This window comes from Epinephelus lanceolatus, chromosome 3, assembly GCF_041903045.1.
Source record: "Epinephelus lanceolatus isolate andai-2023 chromosome 3, ASM4190304v1, whole genome shotgun sequence".
NCBI classification, from domain to species: domain Eukaryota; kingdom Metazoa; phylum Chordata; class Actinopteri; order Perciformes; family Serranidae; genus Epinephelus; species Epinephelus lanceolatus.
The window spans coordinates 15,237,434-15,255,436 of NC_135736.1; the positions used below are offsets into that span (position 1 = coordinate 15,237,434).

Sequence of the window (18,003 nt, forward strand, 5' to 3'; positions counted from 1 at the left end):
TGAATAAATCAGGAAATACAACCCACACTTTAATGTTTCTTTCCAAAGAACATTTTTGTTTCAAAGGAAATTGCATCCCAACAAGAAAGGGCAAGTCTGATACAACAGAGATATCAAAAAGGGTTGACCTTTTCTGCTGAACAGATACTGAAATGCTGGATCACCCTTTCAAAATTTTTCTAATCCTATGTAGAATTACCTCCAGTAGCTGGCACACTGCTTCCAGTGCATTGCTTTACATAGCAGGTGTGATGTCAATAGATTTTTGCAGACACCACTTTATAAACATGACTGTCCATGAGTGGGGCCGTGATGGCTCTAATTTGCTCACCTGGTAAACACAGCGGTTACTATGGTAACGGTGCACCACGCAATATTGTAACGAGTTGATGTTTGCAACAAGTGCAAAAAAAGAGCGCCTCTCCTCAAAACAAAGGCCTGTCAAACTCATGTAGTGGCAGTATGCAACAAAAATGTGTCTTCAGAAACAGATGAACAAGGTGCAAAGGTCTAAATGATCTAAATGACTGTGTGACAAAATAAGATTATATATCTGACAGTACTACAGCCTTAAAAAAAGTAGACCTATGCACTATTAATCCGATGGCAGTGTGAAACTGTGTTTACAAACTGCGTGTTTTGATGGCGCGTAGTCTACATAGTACAAACTGCACGTACTATACTGTACTTTCACAAGTAGAGATGTTGAATGAATGGAATGAATGGAAAGTGACAAATACAGTTCATATATCCTGTTTCTACGTGTGTATGTAGACACGTTAAATATGGCGCGCACGGGGGGGGGGGAAGCACGAATAAATTATTCATTATAAAATGACAACAAAAATGTGCTGATGAGACAAAAAGTCCGAAACACGGGAGCCGGGTGAAGCGTGGGGCAGACCTGCAAACCAGTGGCAAGCAGAGCACACGGTAAACAAAGGCCTGTTTCTGAGTGCAAGCTCCATTTTGAACAATGCGGCTTGGTTTCTGTACTGAGCTAAAAAATAAAACACACACTTTAAGTTATGCAAACCTGCGGTGCAAAAGTGCGTGCACTTGCAAACCAACGTACCTGGGGTGCTACCGAGCGTGCTGTGGCTCCTAAAACTACTCTCGGTACAGTAGCTGGCATCATCATCATCTGGTAGTTCCTCCAGATAGTCAGAGTCGTTTCCCAAGGCCTCCTCTTCTTCAAGATCCGACGAAGGGTTGTCGTTCAGGAGTTCATCTTCGTCTGACCTGTAGCTTAAATTATCATCCTCCTCGTCGCTGTTGTCGTCGTAGACCACCTTGGTTTGAGGCCGCCGCCTCACTCCGCCTCTACCGCCGCGGCTGCCTCTCGACCCCCTGCCTCTCCCTCTCCCTCCTCTGCCCCGCGATGCCGCGGCCGCCGCCGTGGTGGAGGCTCCAACTTTCCTGCGGCCCCGGGACGAATGAAAGTTCTCTCGGCCGGAGATTTCTGTATCCACCTCCGCAGAACCAGTGCCGCAAACACCGCCACTTCCTCCCCGTCCCCGGCCGCGTCCTCTGCCCCTTCCCCGTCCACGCATCCCTCTACTCCTGCTGCCCCGAGAGCCGCGGACTGGCCCGGGTGAACCTTCCCGCATCACAGCTGCTTGTTTGGGCGGCCTTCCTCTTCTCCCCCTCATTGTGGGAGAGAGTCTCTTCTGTTCCGCTTCAATCTCGGTGCCTGAAAAAGCCACACACACCGGAGAAAAGCGGGGAAGAAGGAAACTAACAGGTCCAGTGACGCTTCCCGATAAGTCTCCACCAAGCCCCGGTCTCAATTTCAGGGCGGAAAGCTCAAACTGAATGGCCGGTGTCCCGCTCTGGGTCGCCTGCAGACGCCATTTTTCTTCACAGCTCTCCCTCCGTTGAAAACACAGCAGGCCCCAAACCTGCGTCAAGCTAACCACGGATACCAGTAGTTGTACCGGAAGTAAGGCGTCCACACCTTCAAAGTAAAATCAAAGCGAAAATTTAAAAAATACAAACAGTTATCAAATACTGTGGTGTACGGGGCGCAATATAAACGTTTAAACCGTAATATTTATTATTTATTTTCAAGGTGGCCGTCTAGAAATAAAAAATATCAACTTTAAATGTTATTTCGCTTAAATAGTTTACTGTAACACACCGGAAGTTGAGGTTATTATCCCCTAACTTGACACTAGGAGGCCTAAATGGATGCGAGGTCACGTGACCCACTATTCTACAATAGACGCAATTGCCGTGCTAGTTCATAAAATTAGTTATCCATGCAAACGCTTTCTGCCAATAGTACTTTATTAGTGCTGTCTGGTCCCGGTGGGTGGCTTTAATCACAGGTGGGTCGAGTGTATTCACTGAAACACCATCGTTAATTTTCGGCCATGTCGCCATCGTCGTCACAGCAAAGCCAGGCGAGAAGATAAGCATACGTCCGACATGAGCTCTGTTACACGAACATAAATAAGCCGTCGTAAAAAGTTAGTAGCACACATTTCTTTTATTCTTTAAATGCCTAAAAATCTGAAATAGACTTTCACTAACAAATTCATTTTGTATGACTTTAAAATGAGTTTTTATTCATCACCAGGGATCTGGCTCCATTTTCAGTCAGTGTAGTTAATTGAACTGAGGAGTGATGCTGAGCTCCTGCTCATCAAACCTTTACTATCACCCAGTGTGACAGTGTAGGCTGCACTAACTCTCTGCTCCTGTCTTTATATCACCCTCTGGTTTGAATTGATGAACTGTTAATATGTGACAGTTATCTTTGCATGTGTTTGCGTTTCTTAATCGGCCAGCTACTTCACCAATACACAGCACACAACCAGGGCTACTGTTTAGCCGGCACAGCTGCCCAAACTCTCACACTTCTTACTACGGTAACTTAATCAGGAGATAAAGTCACGATGATTTGTGTCAAAGTTACGACAATATGATTTGATTCATAACGTCATCTGCTACGGGGGGAAAGCACCGTTGTCGTGGCCGAGTGGTTAAGGCGATGGACTAGAAATCCATTGGGGTCTCCCCGCGCAGGTTCGAATCCTGCCGACAACGTTAGGGGTTTTTTTTTTTTTTTTGCTTTACACATAGATAGTCATGATTACGCCCACTGTTGTTTTGTTAAAGCGATAGGTAACTCGAGCGAAGATTTTTGCGACCGATATACTTCGCCGAGCCCGCCACGGTAGCTATTTACAACCTAAACAAACATGTTACCTTTTTTTTTAACTTGCTAAATGTTCGTCGCTTGTAGGTATTTCTCCTCATAACCCTCGCGACAGTCTAAATCTTTTGCGAATTTGCCATCCTGCCTCTCATTGGTCTACCCTGACAGTCCGGCACCTAACCAATCTCACACCTCTTGCCTAAACCTAACCAATCCAACTTATGAAGGCAAAGAGTACTAGCCAATCAGAGGGAGAGTGGGGCGGGTCATGCCTTCACGAAAACGCAAATTTGTACCGCCAGGCCCCGGGTGTCTCTATACAGCAAGTGAGGAGTCAAACCTCTGTTAACCACAGCGGCGCAAATATGTATCCTATATTAATACAAATTAATAAAAATGTGCAGAAATCATGACAAACACCTCTTACTCCAATACTTGCCATATTAATGCACAGGTATGTGATGGCACCATTTTATAATAATAAAGTCACACATGGATTTGCAGTTGTTTTAGTTATATATTTGTATTCAAAATAAAAGACTTTCCTGTGGAAAATCCTGTACAAAGTCACAGCCATTCACTTTCACAATTATGCGTTCAAAGATAGAGTCCCACACTACCGCCGTTACATTAGGCAGATTTTGCACGTCACAAACCCCCTATTAACCAACTTGGCATTGAGCATTTCATTCATCATGCAAATTATATTATCTTAACTGTCTAAGTTTTATCATCTTAAACATGTTTACATGGTTTCAAGACACCTGCGCCTTATTCAATGCCTGAATTACACCAATAATTCATATACAGTGAAACTCGTGCATCTTGAGTTCTGATGGCTGGCAGCTGTGCCAAAAGCACTTCATATTACATCATTTGGGACATTTATACAAAGTTGGAACCACTACAGGTGAAAAGCTGGAAGGAGACAATGTGATGAATGATTTATTAAAAGTAGAAACACTCTAAAACAGCTCAATGATTTCGATGGAGTACTGTCCGACGTCCTTCTTCACCTTCATCTTATTGAGCTCCTGGAGGCTGCTCTCAATCTTTCCAAGCTCAGAAACCAGTCTCACCTGAGGACACAAGAAGGAGTCTAAGTCGCTACTATAAACCCTGGATATATTAAAACCATAATAATAAAGTCACAACAAATAGCTATTTGTTTTCCAGAATATTTAACCTGCGGCTACAAAGCAAACAACAGGGAAGACTTTGTTACCTGAGACTTCACAAAGCTGTGGAGGTTCAGCAGTAAGCCTTTGGCCTCTGGAGTCATTACCAGCACTGTGAAATGGGCGTCCAACAGCAAGCACACCCAATCCATGATCTAAAATAAAATGCAAAGGAAAACAGAGTTAGTAGTTAAATTATCTTTAAACTGGATGAACTGCATGTTTGATACAAATTATAAAAGCTGTTGCAAAAACTCTTGATCTCCATCTTTTCACGCTGACTGTATACACTGTGGCTGAACATAATTGTAACCGCACACAGTTCAGGTCAAAATGGGAGTCTGACTTCCACCATGTCTGTATTTGACAATCTGTCAGCGAAATAATTTCTCCTGCCTCCGGACTTGTCACTTAATGTGTCCCGATGTGACAGACACAGGCTGTGCTGATACTGTGACAAGTGTGGCCACCCTAATTATCTAGTTAGACACTGACACAGACCTGAGCCAGACTTGGTGATCTCAATCCATGCATCTGTGGGAAGGCATCTTGGGAATATTTTAGGTAAAGGAACTGCAGGTACTGGAGGAAAAGCTGATTGGATGAGAAAGAACATTGAGCACTGTAAAAATATATTTTTAAGCATTTATAGTCATAAAAATGTGCAGCTTGTGTTCTATTAGAGAAGTGGGAAAATTAAGTAGCTGTTACTCACAACAACATGCTGGGAAGAGAGATCTTTCAGGTGTGGGAGGAGGAAAGAGTCGCTGTACGCCGTCTGCAGGATCTCATTTCTATGCAGCTTCAGTTAAGATCTCATACGTGTCAAATTCAAATCATTACACACCAAGAGCAATCATTTTGCAATTATGCTAACAAACCATAACATGAAGCTTGCTACTGATACGCAAGATGTAGGAGGACTGAATGTAAGTGATTGCATCATATTGAACAACAAAATGTGACAGGTTGGTGAATATATTTTGTCTGAGTGATGGTGCACTGGCAGGATACAGTAAAACAGCCTTGTGTAATCCCACTGGACAGCTCTGTTCTGGTGGAGCTGAGGTCTTCTCTTTGTCTTCTACTCTGGTGCCACCTCCACCGAGGCCATCTGAACGGTCCTCCTCAACGGATGTGGGGCTGAAACCATTCTGCAAGCCGAGCGGGCCACGCTCTCTGGCCACTAGGGTTTCCATGACGGAGACACTGTCAGGCTCCAGGCTCAATTTCTCTGCGTCGACGTCTGGCATACTGCAAGATGAAGCCAGAACAACACACTGTTTATTTTTTTTTTCATCTTACATGACACTGAGTCAGGGTAATAATTTAGATTATTAAACTCCTAGATCATAAAATTATGTTACTTTAGTGCCCCCTAGTGGTAATATCCACATGACACTGATTTACATCTGTATGACAGTGTTCATTTATAGTGCTCTGCACTTGGAAACCATCAGTTTTACCTGATAAAGGCCTTAAGGCAGGCACAGGTGACAGCTTCTGGGATGTCTGGGAAGAACTGCAAGCAGAGCTGACACAGGAAGTAGTCCTGCCTCTCCAGGGCCAGGAGCACAAGATCAGGACACACACTATTTGAAAGCCATGATTGCAAATGGTCACATTCAGCAGAAACAACACTGTTTGAACTACTCTACTAGCACTTAGAGATGCAATTTACATCATTCAATTCCCTTTTTTTGCTTCATCATGTAAACTAACTCTATTATTAGCGTTCAAATGCACGGTCAGAAACTTTCTGCAGACTGAATACTGAATAAACAGTTTTGAGGGTCAACTTTCTTAATTAAAAAAAAAAACAAAACAAAAAAAACACCCTGGTTCCATTGCCATTCTACTGACCTGTGGCAGAGGCACCGCGTGTGCACTAGCTGTGCCAGGCTGCTGGGGGTGTAGAAGGCTGGATCATCCAGGCTCCGGGACACAAGGGTCGATGCTAGCTGCCACACCGAGGGCTGCAGGTCTTGGATGTCTGTCCTTGAGAGGAGCCCCTCCACCTCTCTCTGGACCTCTTCCACTGGTAATGTCTGCACGAGCAAATACAAATAATTTATGTACATTTTTTATGTTTTTGTCATTAAATTACTTTTTTTGTCAACACTGTTCCAGTATTTTGTGAGAGAGCCATGAAAAATCACATTTTTACCTTGATGAGCTCCAGAACTTGCTCATTTGTTAAACTGGGTGCTGATTGGCTCTTACGGGTTGTTCTCTGTATGAAAAGAGGGAAGAATCAAACCACAGATGACACCACTGACAGGAGCATTACAGGGCCATTACTCCTCAGGTGGCACTTCATTCAAACACACAGAATTTTAAAAAGCAGAGGCAGTGAATTGATGATGTGCCACAACAAACAAAAAAAGTGTCATATTCCAATAGCATTTAGCGTGGGTGCATGTTTGCTCAGTAATATCATAAGTTGAGATGAATTGTTAGATGAGTCAGACCTCTTTACATATTAATTTAGGTTACTTTGGCCACAACACAGTAGCCCTGTTGTATTGTGAATTTCTCCCCTTACCACAGTATAGAATTTTCTAAGTTTAGTGAATGTAGTGCCATTTCAGGCAGCAACTGCTGTAAATCACTTTTTCATATGGAGCAAGTGCCAATTAGCCGTCAGTCTGGGAAACACTGTTAGCTAGTTTTCAAGGCTACAGTGTGTGGGACTGTTGCACCAGCAACTCAGACAGCAGCTGTGTAGCCTCTTTCTGTCGTGTAAGTTCCCTTATTTTGCCTTGAAAACTTCTCCAACATACCGTCTTCCTGGTCTCCACTGTCCTCGATGGATGAGCTTTCTCTTCATGCAGAATGTTATTCCAAGATGGAACAGAGGTGGGAGCTTTGGACTCTGCAGCAGTGAGAAAAACACACTGTGCTGAGTGTCAAATCAGCGTTGCAGCATTATCAAGAACAGCCTGCCACATGACTACATATTTATTATTTAGATTGTTATTGCGGAATTATTTATTGAGGGTAAATTCGTGTTCACAGGCATCAAAAGTATGTGTTTGTAATTTGCTCAAAGTTTTTATTACAAAAACAGCAGTACTATGATTTTGTTTGAGCTCACCTTCAGTCTTGGACTGCCTGAGCTTCCCCAGAGCAGAGGCGAGGGAAGATTTGGGGCACTCATATGGAATAACAGAGAGGGTTTTCCCGTGTGGAATTAACAACTTGTTTGAATAACTCCAAAGCTAAATCAAAGAGAAAAGAAAGTGAATGCAAACATGAATAAAATAGTTAGACAGCGATGAAATGGAATCGCAGAACTCGTCTTTAAATGCGTCCATATTGACATTGTAAACTGCCATAAAGTTGTGAGGAGGGACAGTGAGCCCCGTCACAGTGGAGAGCAGACACAATGCTCTACCAAAGTCATACAGTCCTCCATCAGCACCTAGCAGCTGGAAGGACAGGGAACCTTGGCCTGCAGCATTAACAACACTGAGGGAAGACTGAGTGGGTGGTAGGTGCATACTTCTAACCTCAGCAACAAAAGCTCATGTACCAACTGGTGATCGTCCCGTATGAGCTTAAAGTCATTAACAGTGTATCGTTTCATCCACTCCTCTTATAATGCAAATATTAGAAAACACTTTGCTTGGCATGTTATTTGCATTTCATACCCCAAAGCATTCATACCTGTCCGTAGATTTTACCCGTCATCTCTTTTCCTGCCTGAAGTGTCTGGAAATTGGTATTCCAGATGCAGAGGAAGTCTGAGAAATCAAAGACAGAGAGCCATTCAAGAACCACACACACACACACACACACACACTTGCATCACATGCTGGAGTCATACAACTGCAGGTCATCATTTCAAGTGTATTTATTCCAAAAACAAGGCCCACATGTCAAAATCAATGCAATGACTTCAGAAGTTGGCCTTGTATTTGTTTAAGTTCTAATAATTTGAACCCAAGAGTTGATTTTAGTTAATATACAACATTCCTTGTACTTTCTCCCAAGCACAAGATGTGGAGGCTAGAAAACAAATTCAGGTCACTCATTAACAAACAAAAAAACAAAAAATGCTTCAACCTTGTATTTAGTCTCGCCTGCCTGACCCATTCTCTGTTTTTTTTTTAAAGATTTTGTTGGGGGAGTGTTTTCTTTTTTTTTTAAGATTTTTTTTGGGGCAGTTTTGCCTTTAATTGATAGGAAAGTTAAGTGTGAAAGGGGGAGAGAGAGGGGGAATGACATGCAGCATAGGGCCACAGGCTGGAGTCGAACCCGGGCCGCTGCGGCAACAGCCTTGTACATGGGGTGCCTGCTCTATCCACTAATCCACTGACACCCCTGGGGGAGTGTTTTCACTTCTCATTGTACAGATGACAGTGTAGAGGCAGCCTGAAAACAGGGGACGATAGAGGAGGGTATAAGATGCAACAAAGGTCCCGCAGCTGCAATAGAACCCAGGATCTTGTGGTTATGTGGCTTAAACTGTTACCATTCGGCTTCCAGGGCACCTCCCACTCTGATTATTGTGTGTAGATTTTGTCAATGCAAAATAACTGTAGTTAAAAGACCCAGTGTGTAGGTTTTATGGGGATAAATTGGCAGAAATGTCATATATAATATAAAAAGTATGTTTTCTTTAGTGCAGTGGTTCCGAATTGGTGGGTTGCGGTCCAAAAGTAGGTCACAGGTCGCAAACGTGTCCAGTTTGTAAAAAACACACTTTACATTAAAGTACAGTGAATTTCCGTCACAGACCTTTTATTTTGAAGTGTTGTTTCCTTCTGTAGAGTGAGTGAATAACGCCAGCTACCTAAAAGAGACAGCAAACTATCTCGACAACATGGCCAAACGCAAGTACGACGCTGAATATATTAAACTGTGTGGACTTTGAACGTATGACTGAGGAGAAATCTGGACCCCGTGGCTGGACCAGTTGCTTTAGTAAATAACCCCCGGGAAAAAAAAAAACCTCTGTTTTTATTACGTTAGAACGAGCCGTTTATATCTACATATAGAGCAGGTCCTCTTCCACGGAGTACCACGTTGTTTCTACAGTAACCCAGAGCAGATGAACCAAACACTGGCATTAGATAGGGCTACTCAAGTTTTTGTTTCAGCCACCATAATTCTTCTACATGCTTGGCACATGGCACAGTAGGCTGCAATCTGCAACCTAACCACTAGATGCCACTAAAGCCTACACACTAGACCTGTAAAACTGACCATGCAGAGTTGTGTTTTTTGTGCATTACTTGTTAAATCTAATGTGTACACAGTGCTAGTGTATATAGTTTTTATACTTTTATCTTATTTGCATTTATTGTTGTGTTTTTATCTTGTTTTCCTTTTTCTCTATCACTCAGTTGTTTTTGTCTCTTAAGCCGCTTTCACGAGTGAATTTCTCCAGTGTGAGATTAGTAAAGTTTTAGGGCTGCCCCTTGAAAGTCAGAGATTTAAATCATCAGTTGGAGACCCCTCAGTCAACTGAGATTGCTTTAAGTTAAGCATCGAATATTCATATTAAACATCAGAATCTGATTTGACTGACAAAATTCTGAGTCAGGTAAAGCCCTATAAAGTTTCTTATTTTATGCTGATAACAGTTTTTTTCTAATGGCTAATGAAGACAGAAAAGACACACGTAAGCTAATGTGCAACTACTTTTTTGTCACTTTTCCAGTGTGAACTTTTCATACTTAAAACCCTTCAGACATAGATCTGGTGTTCAGCATGCTGCTGACTCACTAGCATGGTTTACTGAGACCCTTGTAGTACATCCAAGATTGACTTAGTCAAGATCTGTCATGCTTAAAATGGTACTTTTAATGGACTGAAAACCAGCCAGATGCTCTGGCGAATTCTATCTGAAAACCTGTCTGAGTGGAGCACTTATGGGCTTCATTTGAGGCAATGTAAATAAACTGCATTTACCTTTGCCAGCTCCGGCAGAGGGGTGTGGAACCCCCACCACAGCTACATGGGCTTCATCCAGGACCTGAGCTGACGCAGCCTCCAGCAGGCCCTCGCCGACAGGAAGACTCAGCAGCAGGCTGCGGGGCAGAGGAAGAGCCTGGGCCTCCTCATCAGCCACCAGGCCCCGCACAGAGATGACACTCTGGTACACATGACCGTTAGGGTCTGGATGGAGGGAAGATGATGGAGCACAAGAGGTTAAAAGGATTATTGAGAGAAGAAATCAATAATACTTATCTTGCATGTGACATCCCATGTTTTACCCTGAGAGTAAAACCACAACTCATCACTGGTTTGGATGTGCCTGTGCTGTCAAACAGTGAAAACTAAAAATATTTCCACAGGAAATTCAGTCTTACAGAGATAAAGCAGGCGGATGTGTTTATCACTGTAGGATGCAGAGAAGCTGAGCGGGGAGAGACCTGGCTCCTCTCTCTCCAGCCGATACCTCTGTAGGGTGTTGGGATTCAGTCTCTGCAGGTAGAGGAAATGATCTCCTTTCTGTGGGAAGACAAGGACAGCCAAGGCCTTTAGAAATACCAAGAATAAAAAGTTGATACACATGTCCACTGAGAGACAAGGACAGACAAAATTAGTTAGTGGTAGATGGGTAATAAAATACATGTCAATCCCATGCATTTCAGTACAAGCACATAACATGCCTTCAAATGATTTGTCTCTCAGAGTTTGGGTACTGAACTTGGGTACCAACCGAATTACACTGGTACTATCGAGTACCAATTCAAGTTGGTGCCAAATTTCGGCACCTAAGAACCCATCCTCATGAGAACACCAGGTTCATACAGGAAGCGGAAGCACTGCAAAGCACCCCACAGCCAGCAACAGAGCTCCATTGGCTTCCCAGCAAGCTAGTGCACTAGTAGTTTCAGCATCTTGTCTATTTTCTTTTCTGTTTAATTTTAGAAACAGCCAAGTATCACTGCTGTTTGCGTTTTTTCAATTATGTACTTATTTTGCATATTTCTCAGCTGTGTCTAAATAGAAAGCAAGAGAGATGAGCAAACGCACATATACACACAAGCAGACAGACATAGCTCTATGTGTGATTGGCAAAGAGCAGAGGAGAAGACATTTTGTTTACTCTTACTTGTTAAAAAATATATTTTTTATATTACAAAGAGCAAAGCACCAAGAAAAAAAAGGTACCATTGGGAAACGGCACCGAATCCCATGTCCCGGCACTGGTATTGATTCAAATGTCAAAGGTGCCCAACCCTACTGTTTTTACAGCATTGTACTGTGATACAGGTGCAATGAAATCGTAAAAATGAATTCACTGAATTGACTTGTAAGATTTTGTTTCTTTCATCAAAGCCAAACAATTAAAATGATGTTACCTGTTCAGTTGTGAAGATCATAAACTGCTGTGACTCTGCCACTATGTTGGTGCTCCACCTAAAGACAAAAAGAGCATTCATCAACACGCTACAAGAGACAACAGGGGTCCGTTTCAGAAAGGAGGTTCAACAAACTCTGAGCCTAACCCTGAACTCTGAGTTGAGTAAGAGGCCGTTTACACGTACACGGTGATTTTGATAAACGGAGACATCTTCCTTCGTTTGTGCCCTTCGTTTACACGCAAACGGAGATTTCTCCTCTGAAAACGAGTCTTTCTAAAAACTCCGGCCAGAGTGGAGATTTTGGAAAACTCCGGTTGCGCGTTTGCATGTAAACTGAGATAAACGCAGATAAACGGAGTTATAGGCAGCCCACGTCACAGTATGCGCCGGAACTTGCGCCTGTGTAAAAAGTGCGACCTATGTTGCTATGGTGACAATGGATACATGGAAGGCTTGAGCTTCTCGTTACACTGCCACCTACAGGTTTGGCATGCTCTTGTGTATATATACACAAGTAAGTGTAAACGAAGATCTTTTTGAAAACGGAGACGGTGAAATGTCCGTTTATGAAAATAGCCGGCAACGTGTAAACGGCCTCTAACTCTGAGATGGGAAACTCTGGGTTACGGGTTTCAGAACAGGTGATTTCAATCTGTTCAATCAACACAGAGTTTGTTCACTCTGAGTTAAGCGCGTGCACCAAGACTTTAAAAAGCCGCCGTCAATGGAGCCCCGATACCACGATTCACCATGGCAACAAGCTACAGGAAAAGGTCTGTATTTTTTTACTCCCCTGGAGTTGGATATTTTAATGTGCTCATACAACGAATTTGAAGCTGTTTTCAGGAAGAAGAGTAACACGGCTGCAGCAGCAAAGGAACGGTAGTTGGCGTGGGAGAAAATTACTGCTCGAGTCAATGCGTAGCCTAAGTTTAAATTTATTTTATACATTTATGCAATCACAATAATGTTAGGCTACAGATGCAAACAGGTGGAATGGTGTTAAGAGAGAGAGCAACACAAAGAATCTGGGTAGATGAAAGTGCACGTCCACGGTTGGTGACGTTGGTTATGTCACGACGGATGAGGTTATGGATATAAATGATGGACTGTGATGTGAAATGGTACCGTTCAAAAAGAAAATGTTCTGGAAATGATAACGTCAATTCTGGGCCTGTGAATAATCTCCCGACGAATGCGTAACTCCTTCCTCAATAACACTGCCTCTTCGTCCACAGGGTCCTCCAAGAACGGACATGCCATGGTCGAAAAAGTAGATTTAGAACTAGAACACACTTTAGGATCCGACTTTACCTTGAGGACAGATGATCAAACTCGCTGAAACCCACGTGACACTAAACGAATGAATGAATGAATCACACTGCGTGTGTGGCGTACAAGGGAGGAGACAGCTAGAAACTCGAGGTTCATTGAAGAAAACCTGCTCCCGACCAGGTTAGGTTCACAGAGTCAGTTGCCATAGTAACTGACACCGAGCTTCAGTTACCTCTCTTTCTGAAACGGGCTGGAGTTACTCCGCTTTCTCTGGTTTAAGTTACCTCCCTTTCTGAAACGGAAAACCCAGAGTTTCCCTCATTTCAGGGTTAACAGACTCTGAGTTTTTACTAAACCTGTTTTGTGAAACGGACCCCAGATGAGACTGCAGCACGGCACTACCAAGCAGGTTATCTCAATATTTGAAATTTTATTGTCTATATAAATTGTTTTACTTTAAGTATCTCTACAGGCAACCTCGTTCCTAGTCTGGATTATACCCCAAAGAATTTACTGCGGCTGTAAGCTACAGCGATACTGACCTAATGGCCTCTTCTTGAGCCAGGACTTCCTCTATGGGCTGCTGGGGAGCAGAGAGGAGAGAGTCCAGGAGCCTCACAGCTCCTCTCTGGAACAAGACCACAGGCTCCCCTCCAGCTACGCAGTGGACCCTCCAGACATCTGATGACACCTGAAGAGAAATAAAGGATTACACCAACTTCCAAATGACGACAAATCACCTTGTCAAATATATTTTGAGGATTGAAAGCAAAATTCTCCAACTCGTATAGCATGTTAGGTAATCACATACGATAACATACTGTGTTAAAGATTTCTGCAGTGGAAAGAAAATAAATGCAGACATGTTCAAATGGAGCTGATACAGAGCGCTTCACAATATGACTAAACCACTTCCATCACCAAGCCATTATCCTCAACTGTATGATTCATCACATCTTATCCCTCTGTATGACAACAGGCTTTTCACCTTGGATCCGGTATAAACAATTAAGCCTTCAGACGTCTATCAGACAAAACATCGCACAAGCATTCTGTGGCTTTAAATGCCACTAGAGAGAAGAGATAAACAGCCATATTCACACTTACAGTTGCTTTGAAGGCCTTATCTAAAAGTATGTCTTCTTCTTTCCAAATTCTGATCATCTTAAAAACAAAACAAAAACAGACATTATTTTACAGATATTTGTGGAGGGTCAGATCTACAGAGACATCTACACTAAAAGAATGACAGATGGGTTTATTCTCCAAGAGCAACATAAATTAGTGAGGTCCAACCTGTAAATAACAGAACATGTCACAGTGGGTAAGCAACTGACAGGTGGGCGGGGGAATGAAGTCATGTAGAAACAATTCAGAAACACGGTTAGTACATGTTTACTGAAAAAGTAGTAATTCAGTCATTGTTTTCCAAATGAACTTGGTGCTAATAGTGTGTTGGAGTTCCCTACCTTCTTTTATTGTCTGACAATAAGTACCTCAGTATGGTTTGTATACTTAAGATAAAAAATGACTGGTTCATTTTGCCTAATATCAATCCAACAGTGAGTCAGTCGGGCTTTGTACAGATGGTGCTGCAGTCAAAGCAAAAATGAGAATCCTTGCCACAACAGGAATGATTGAAAGTCTACCTTGCTGTCTGAGACTGCCACATATTCCTTGCTCTGTGAGTTGTAGACTGCTGAACAGGTCAGAGTCTGTCCTTGTTTCACCGTCCAGCTGCTCAGCGGCTTCTGGTCTGAAACCTGACAGAACCATAAAAACACAAATAGTTAGTGGAACAGTTTATAACATCAATGACTCTACCCAAGATGGTTCTACGAGTCACAACACAAACAGTTCTCCTTCACCCGTGGATGGATTACTGAACAAGCCTACCAGGCACTGGCCCAGAGGCCCAAAGTGTCTGGGGCCCCCCTGGCCTTCACCTGCAGAATGTCACTTAAATGAACGTGTACTGACCAGGAAGAGACTCAAAATGAGCACAAAGAGACAAAAAAGACCACAAATAGATGCAAAGGAACAGTCCGCCCATGCCTTCACCTGCATCTACACTAGTAAATGTAAAGCTGTGTGACTGTGTCATGGTGTAGCTTCCATCATTAAATATGGAGACTCGTGAAACAAGCAAGTGAGGCCGGTTCAGAGAGTTGACATGTAATGTAAAGAAGCTGCTCAGTGACGCATTTAGAGGTACATGGAGCTGTAACGTTACATTTGATAATGTAGCCCAAGTACTGAAAGCCATTAACGTTAGTAGTTAGCATGCTGTGTGTGTTCTGCGGTGGGCATAGCGACCGTTAGCTAACATTTGCCTGTTTTGGTAGAATAGCATCGTGTTTACTACAACCTTAACGGCGTTTGCTTGTTTTTAAGCAAAATAAGTGAAGGTACCACCACAGCTAACAGAGGTATGTCTTCTCCTGTCTGCTCTGGTGGTTTCTGCCACAGTTGCTGTTGCTAAGAAGAGCCGAGGATGCCCACACGAGTTATTACACATCAGCTGCTCAGCAGAGGCTCCCCAAAATAAACATTTAACTGTACCTTGTACAGCGTGACAGATCTGGTTAAGTCTGTGACGACGACATGGTCGTTGTCTCTCTCCGCCTCGATCCCCTGAATGCCTGAATGCGACAGATTTTGAGCTGGAGCAAGTCCGCACAACGTGTATCCCTCATACAGCGCGGCCATGCTGGACGAGAAGAAAGTGGAGCTCGTCGGATCTCGCGAGAACAGACGGGAACACAGGTGATCTGCGTGCATCTTGCGGGAGCGCGCACAGTGGAAAGCAGGCAGACGAGTTCTGGTAGATTACCAAAGCAAAAACCACCTAAAACGTCGAAACTACCTTGAGTGTTACTTTTAGAGCTCGTTATGGTTCTCTGCTATGTTTCTATAAAGATGTTGATGATGATGAAGTCAAGTAATTTAGAAATTTTGGATCTTTAAACACATGGAGAACCCCTACCTCACATGTTCAGGTAAAATGGGACAGTTTGTTTGTTTATTTAGGGTTTAATACATTTATCAGTTCAGTCATTAATTAATTGAATCATTTATGTTACCTGATGCTACTCATTAAAAAAGACTGTACAACTTTTCTGCCTGTTTTTTTGCTGCCTGTTTCCTTTGTGACATAGTGCCAACAATGGACATTGGTGTGTGTAACAATGATGGCTAATTCTGGTCTATTGTAGCTAACATGAGCTTAATACATCGTCTGTAGGTTTTTTTTAAGTGACAAAAATAAAAAAATAAAAATATGTAATATTACAGCATGGCTTACAGCAGCATAATTCATGACTGTATGGCACCTGGGAGCTTAAAAACATGCCGATATTACTTAAGAAAAATGTCCCATTTTAGCTTAACTTTTTGTCCCATTTGCCTGAATGCATTTAGTACACACTCAAAACTATTTCGCACAAAAAGTAAAGTGTACTGTGAAAATATTTTGATAATAGGTCAGGCAGTTGATAAAGTGCAACATCCTGCAATCATTTTTGTAGATATACCAGTATTGTATTAGCTGTAGAACTGTTATTACAAAATGAGGAAATCAACATGCCACATGGCTTTACTGGCTCATTCTCGGATTAGTGATTTTTTTTAATCTTTGGTGTGCCCACACTAGTTAGCTTAGACTAATAAAATGCTTGTTTCATGTTAAGGACATTTGTATTCATTAACAATCCAATAATATGGTTGGTGATTGGTTGCTAATTTTTAAAGAGCACAAAATGTAAAACCTTATTTTTCCCATTTTACGTGATGTCCCAAACCATCTGACCTCACCCTGCCAAATATAATGATTCCAATGGCAAAGTACTGTTTAAAAGGGACAAAATCTTATTTCTAGGGCTTGTTAATGTTGATAAATGATCTGAAGTCTATAGTTTATGAACATTTACAGTGGCCTGATCAATATTATATTACACCCAGTAGAAAGTAGCATCTCTGGAAATAGCGTTACAATGTGGATGCACTACTTGACAGATGAATATTTTAATACATGCCAAGAATTGCCTCACCTCCTTCCTCAGACCAGGTGAGCGTTACATGTATGAAGTTCAGACCATCCTGTCTAAACAGCCCAAAATATCAGCTGTGTTAAATGCCAAAGTATCTGAATGGGAACTTAAGAGGTGAATGCATTATGAGAATACTGATATTGTACCAGCTGAGATTTGCCTCCCCTTGTTATTTAAGCCTGAATGTGAATGTGAGTTGTATGAAATTCACACTATTGAGCCAAAACAGCCCACAATAAAGCTGGCACACATTTTACATACATGTAACACTCACCTGGTCTGAGAAAGGAGGGGATGTAAATCTCATTTGGTACAAATTCTGTATTGCAGTATAAATGTATTCACCTATTAAGCCACAAATACAAGTTACCTACACATAATTATATCCAAATAGTTCAAGAGGTTTTTCTCTTTTTTTGGAGAAATTTAATCAAAAACTAAAACTGTTACAATTCCTCCTGGTCTCCCCTTGATCCATTAAAGCTTGTGTAAAAGGCAGCATGAGTTCACCAGTGTATCACAGGGCTTTCCACAAAAGATTGGTTGGCATTTTTAACTGATTAAGATATACATGTACTATATACTGCTGTTTCCTGCCATACAAACAACAGTGACACAAACAGGACACAGTTGTGAATATAAGTCAATAAATCTGAGTCGGCCACTAGGTGGAGACCATCAGCCATCAATGGATGGCTCAGTACATATACTCAGACATGACGCTTGACTGAGTTGCCTCATTGGAGACTATGAAGAGCAATGCTGTATTTTTATGAGATTTATATGATGTTTTGGTGACTTTGAATTCTATTGTTTTGCCCCAGTGTTCATTAGAAGTAGATAAATTGTATCTGTTCTTCAAAGATCTGGAGAAGCAATAGTATGATCCACTTGGGCTGGAGCCTTTGGATGGACCTGATGCACTGAGTGAAAAGGAACTGAAGGGAGGGAATCTGCCTGGGTATAAAAGATTTATATCACCTAATCCGTGTAAAGGCTTCCAGACGGGTGAAGGA

The 18,003-nt window shown here is 42.3% G+C and overlaps 2 protein-coding genes and 1 non-coding gene across 8 annotated transcripts in view; 1 reads left to right on the top strand and 2 right to left on the bottom strand.

Annotated features, from left to right (window-relative positions):
- Positions 1 to 1,858, bottom strand: part of LOC117254999 (nucleosome-remodeling factor subunit BPTF-like) — a 53,029-nt gene extending 51,171 nt beyond the window's left edge. For all 6 annotated transcript variants that reach the window (XM_033623533.2, XM_033623529.2, XM_033623531.2 and 3 more), the window contains exon 1: positions 1,076 to 1,858. In XM_033623533.2, the coding sequence (XP_033479424.2) occupies positions 1,076 to 1,652 (577 nt within the window). In that variant the 5' untranslated portion in view covers positions 1,653 to 1,858. The remainder of the gene's footprint in view (positions 1 to 1,075) is intronic.
- Positions 1,859 to 2,969: 1,111 nt separating this feature from the next.
- trnas-aga (transfer RNA serine (anticodon AGA)) lies at positions 2,970 to 3,051 on the top strand. Its single transcript has one exon. It is a non-coding gene; the product is annotated as a tRNA-Ser (tRNA).
- A 609-nt stretch (positions 3,052 to 3,660) lies between these two features.
- On the bottom strand, positions 3,661 to 15,667 carry nol11 (nucleolar protein 11). The gene is made up of 18 exons (XM_033625119.2): positions 15,501 to 15,667; positions 14,588 to 14,701; positions 14,046 to 14,102; positions 13,481 to 13,629; positions 11,661 to 11,718; positions 10,662 to 10,803; positions 10,261 to 10,467; positions 8,011 to 8,087; positions 7,439 to 7,562; positions 7,125 to 7,216; positions 6,509 to 6,574; positions 6,205 to 6,389; positions 5,808 to 5,933; positions 5,356 to 5,595; positions 5,057 to 5,135; positions 4,843 to 4,935; positions 4,389 to 4,496; positions 3,661 to 4,242 (listed from the first exon to the last, which is right to left on the bottom strand). The coding sequence occupies exons 1-18, from the start codon at positions 15,645 to 15,647 to the stop codon at positions 4,129 to 4,131; spliced, it is 2,178 nt and encodes a 725-aa protein (XP_033481010.2). The 5' UTR covers positions 15,648 to 15,667; the 3' UTR covers positions 3,661 to 4,128.
- Between the last annotated feature and the right edge of the window lie 2,336 nt (positions 15,668 to 18,003).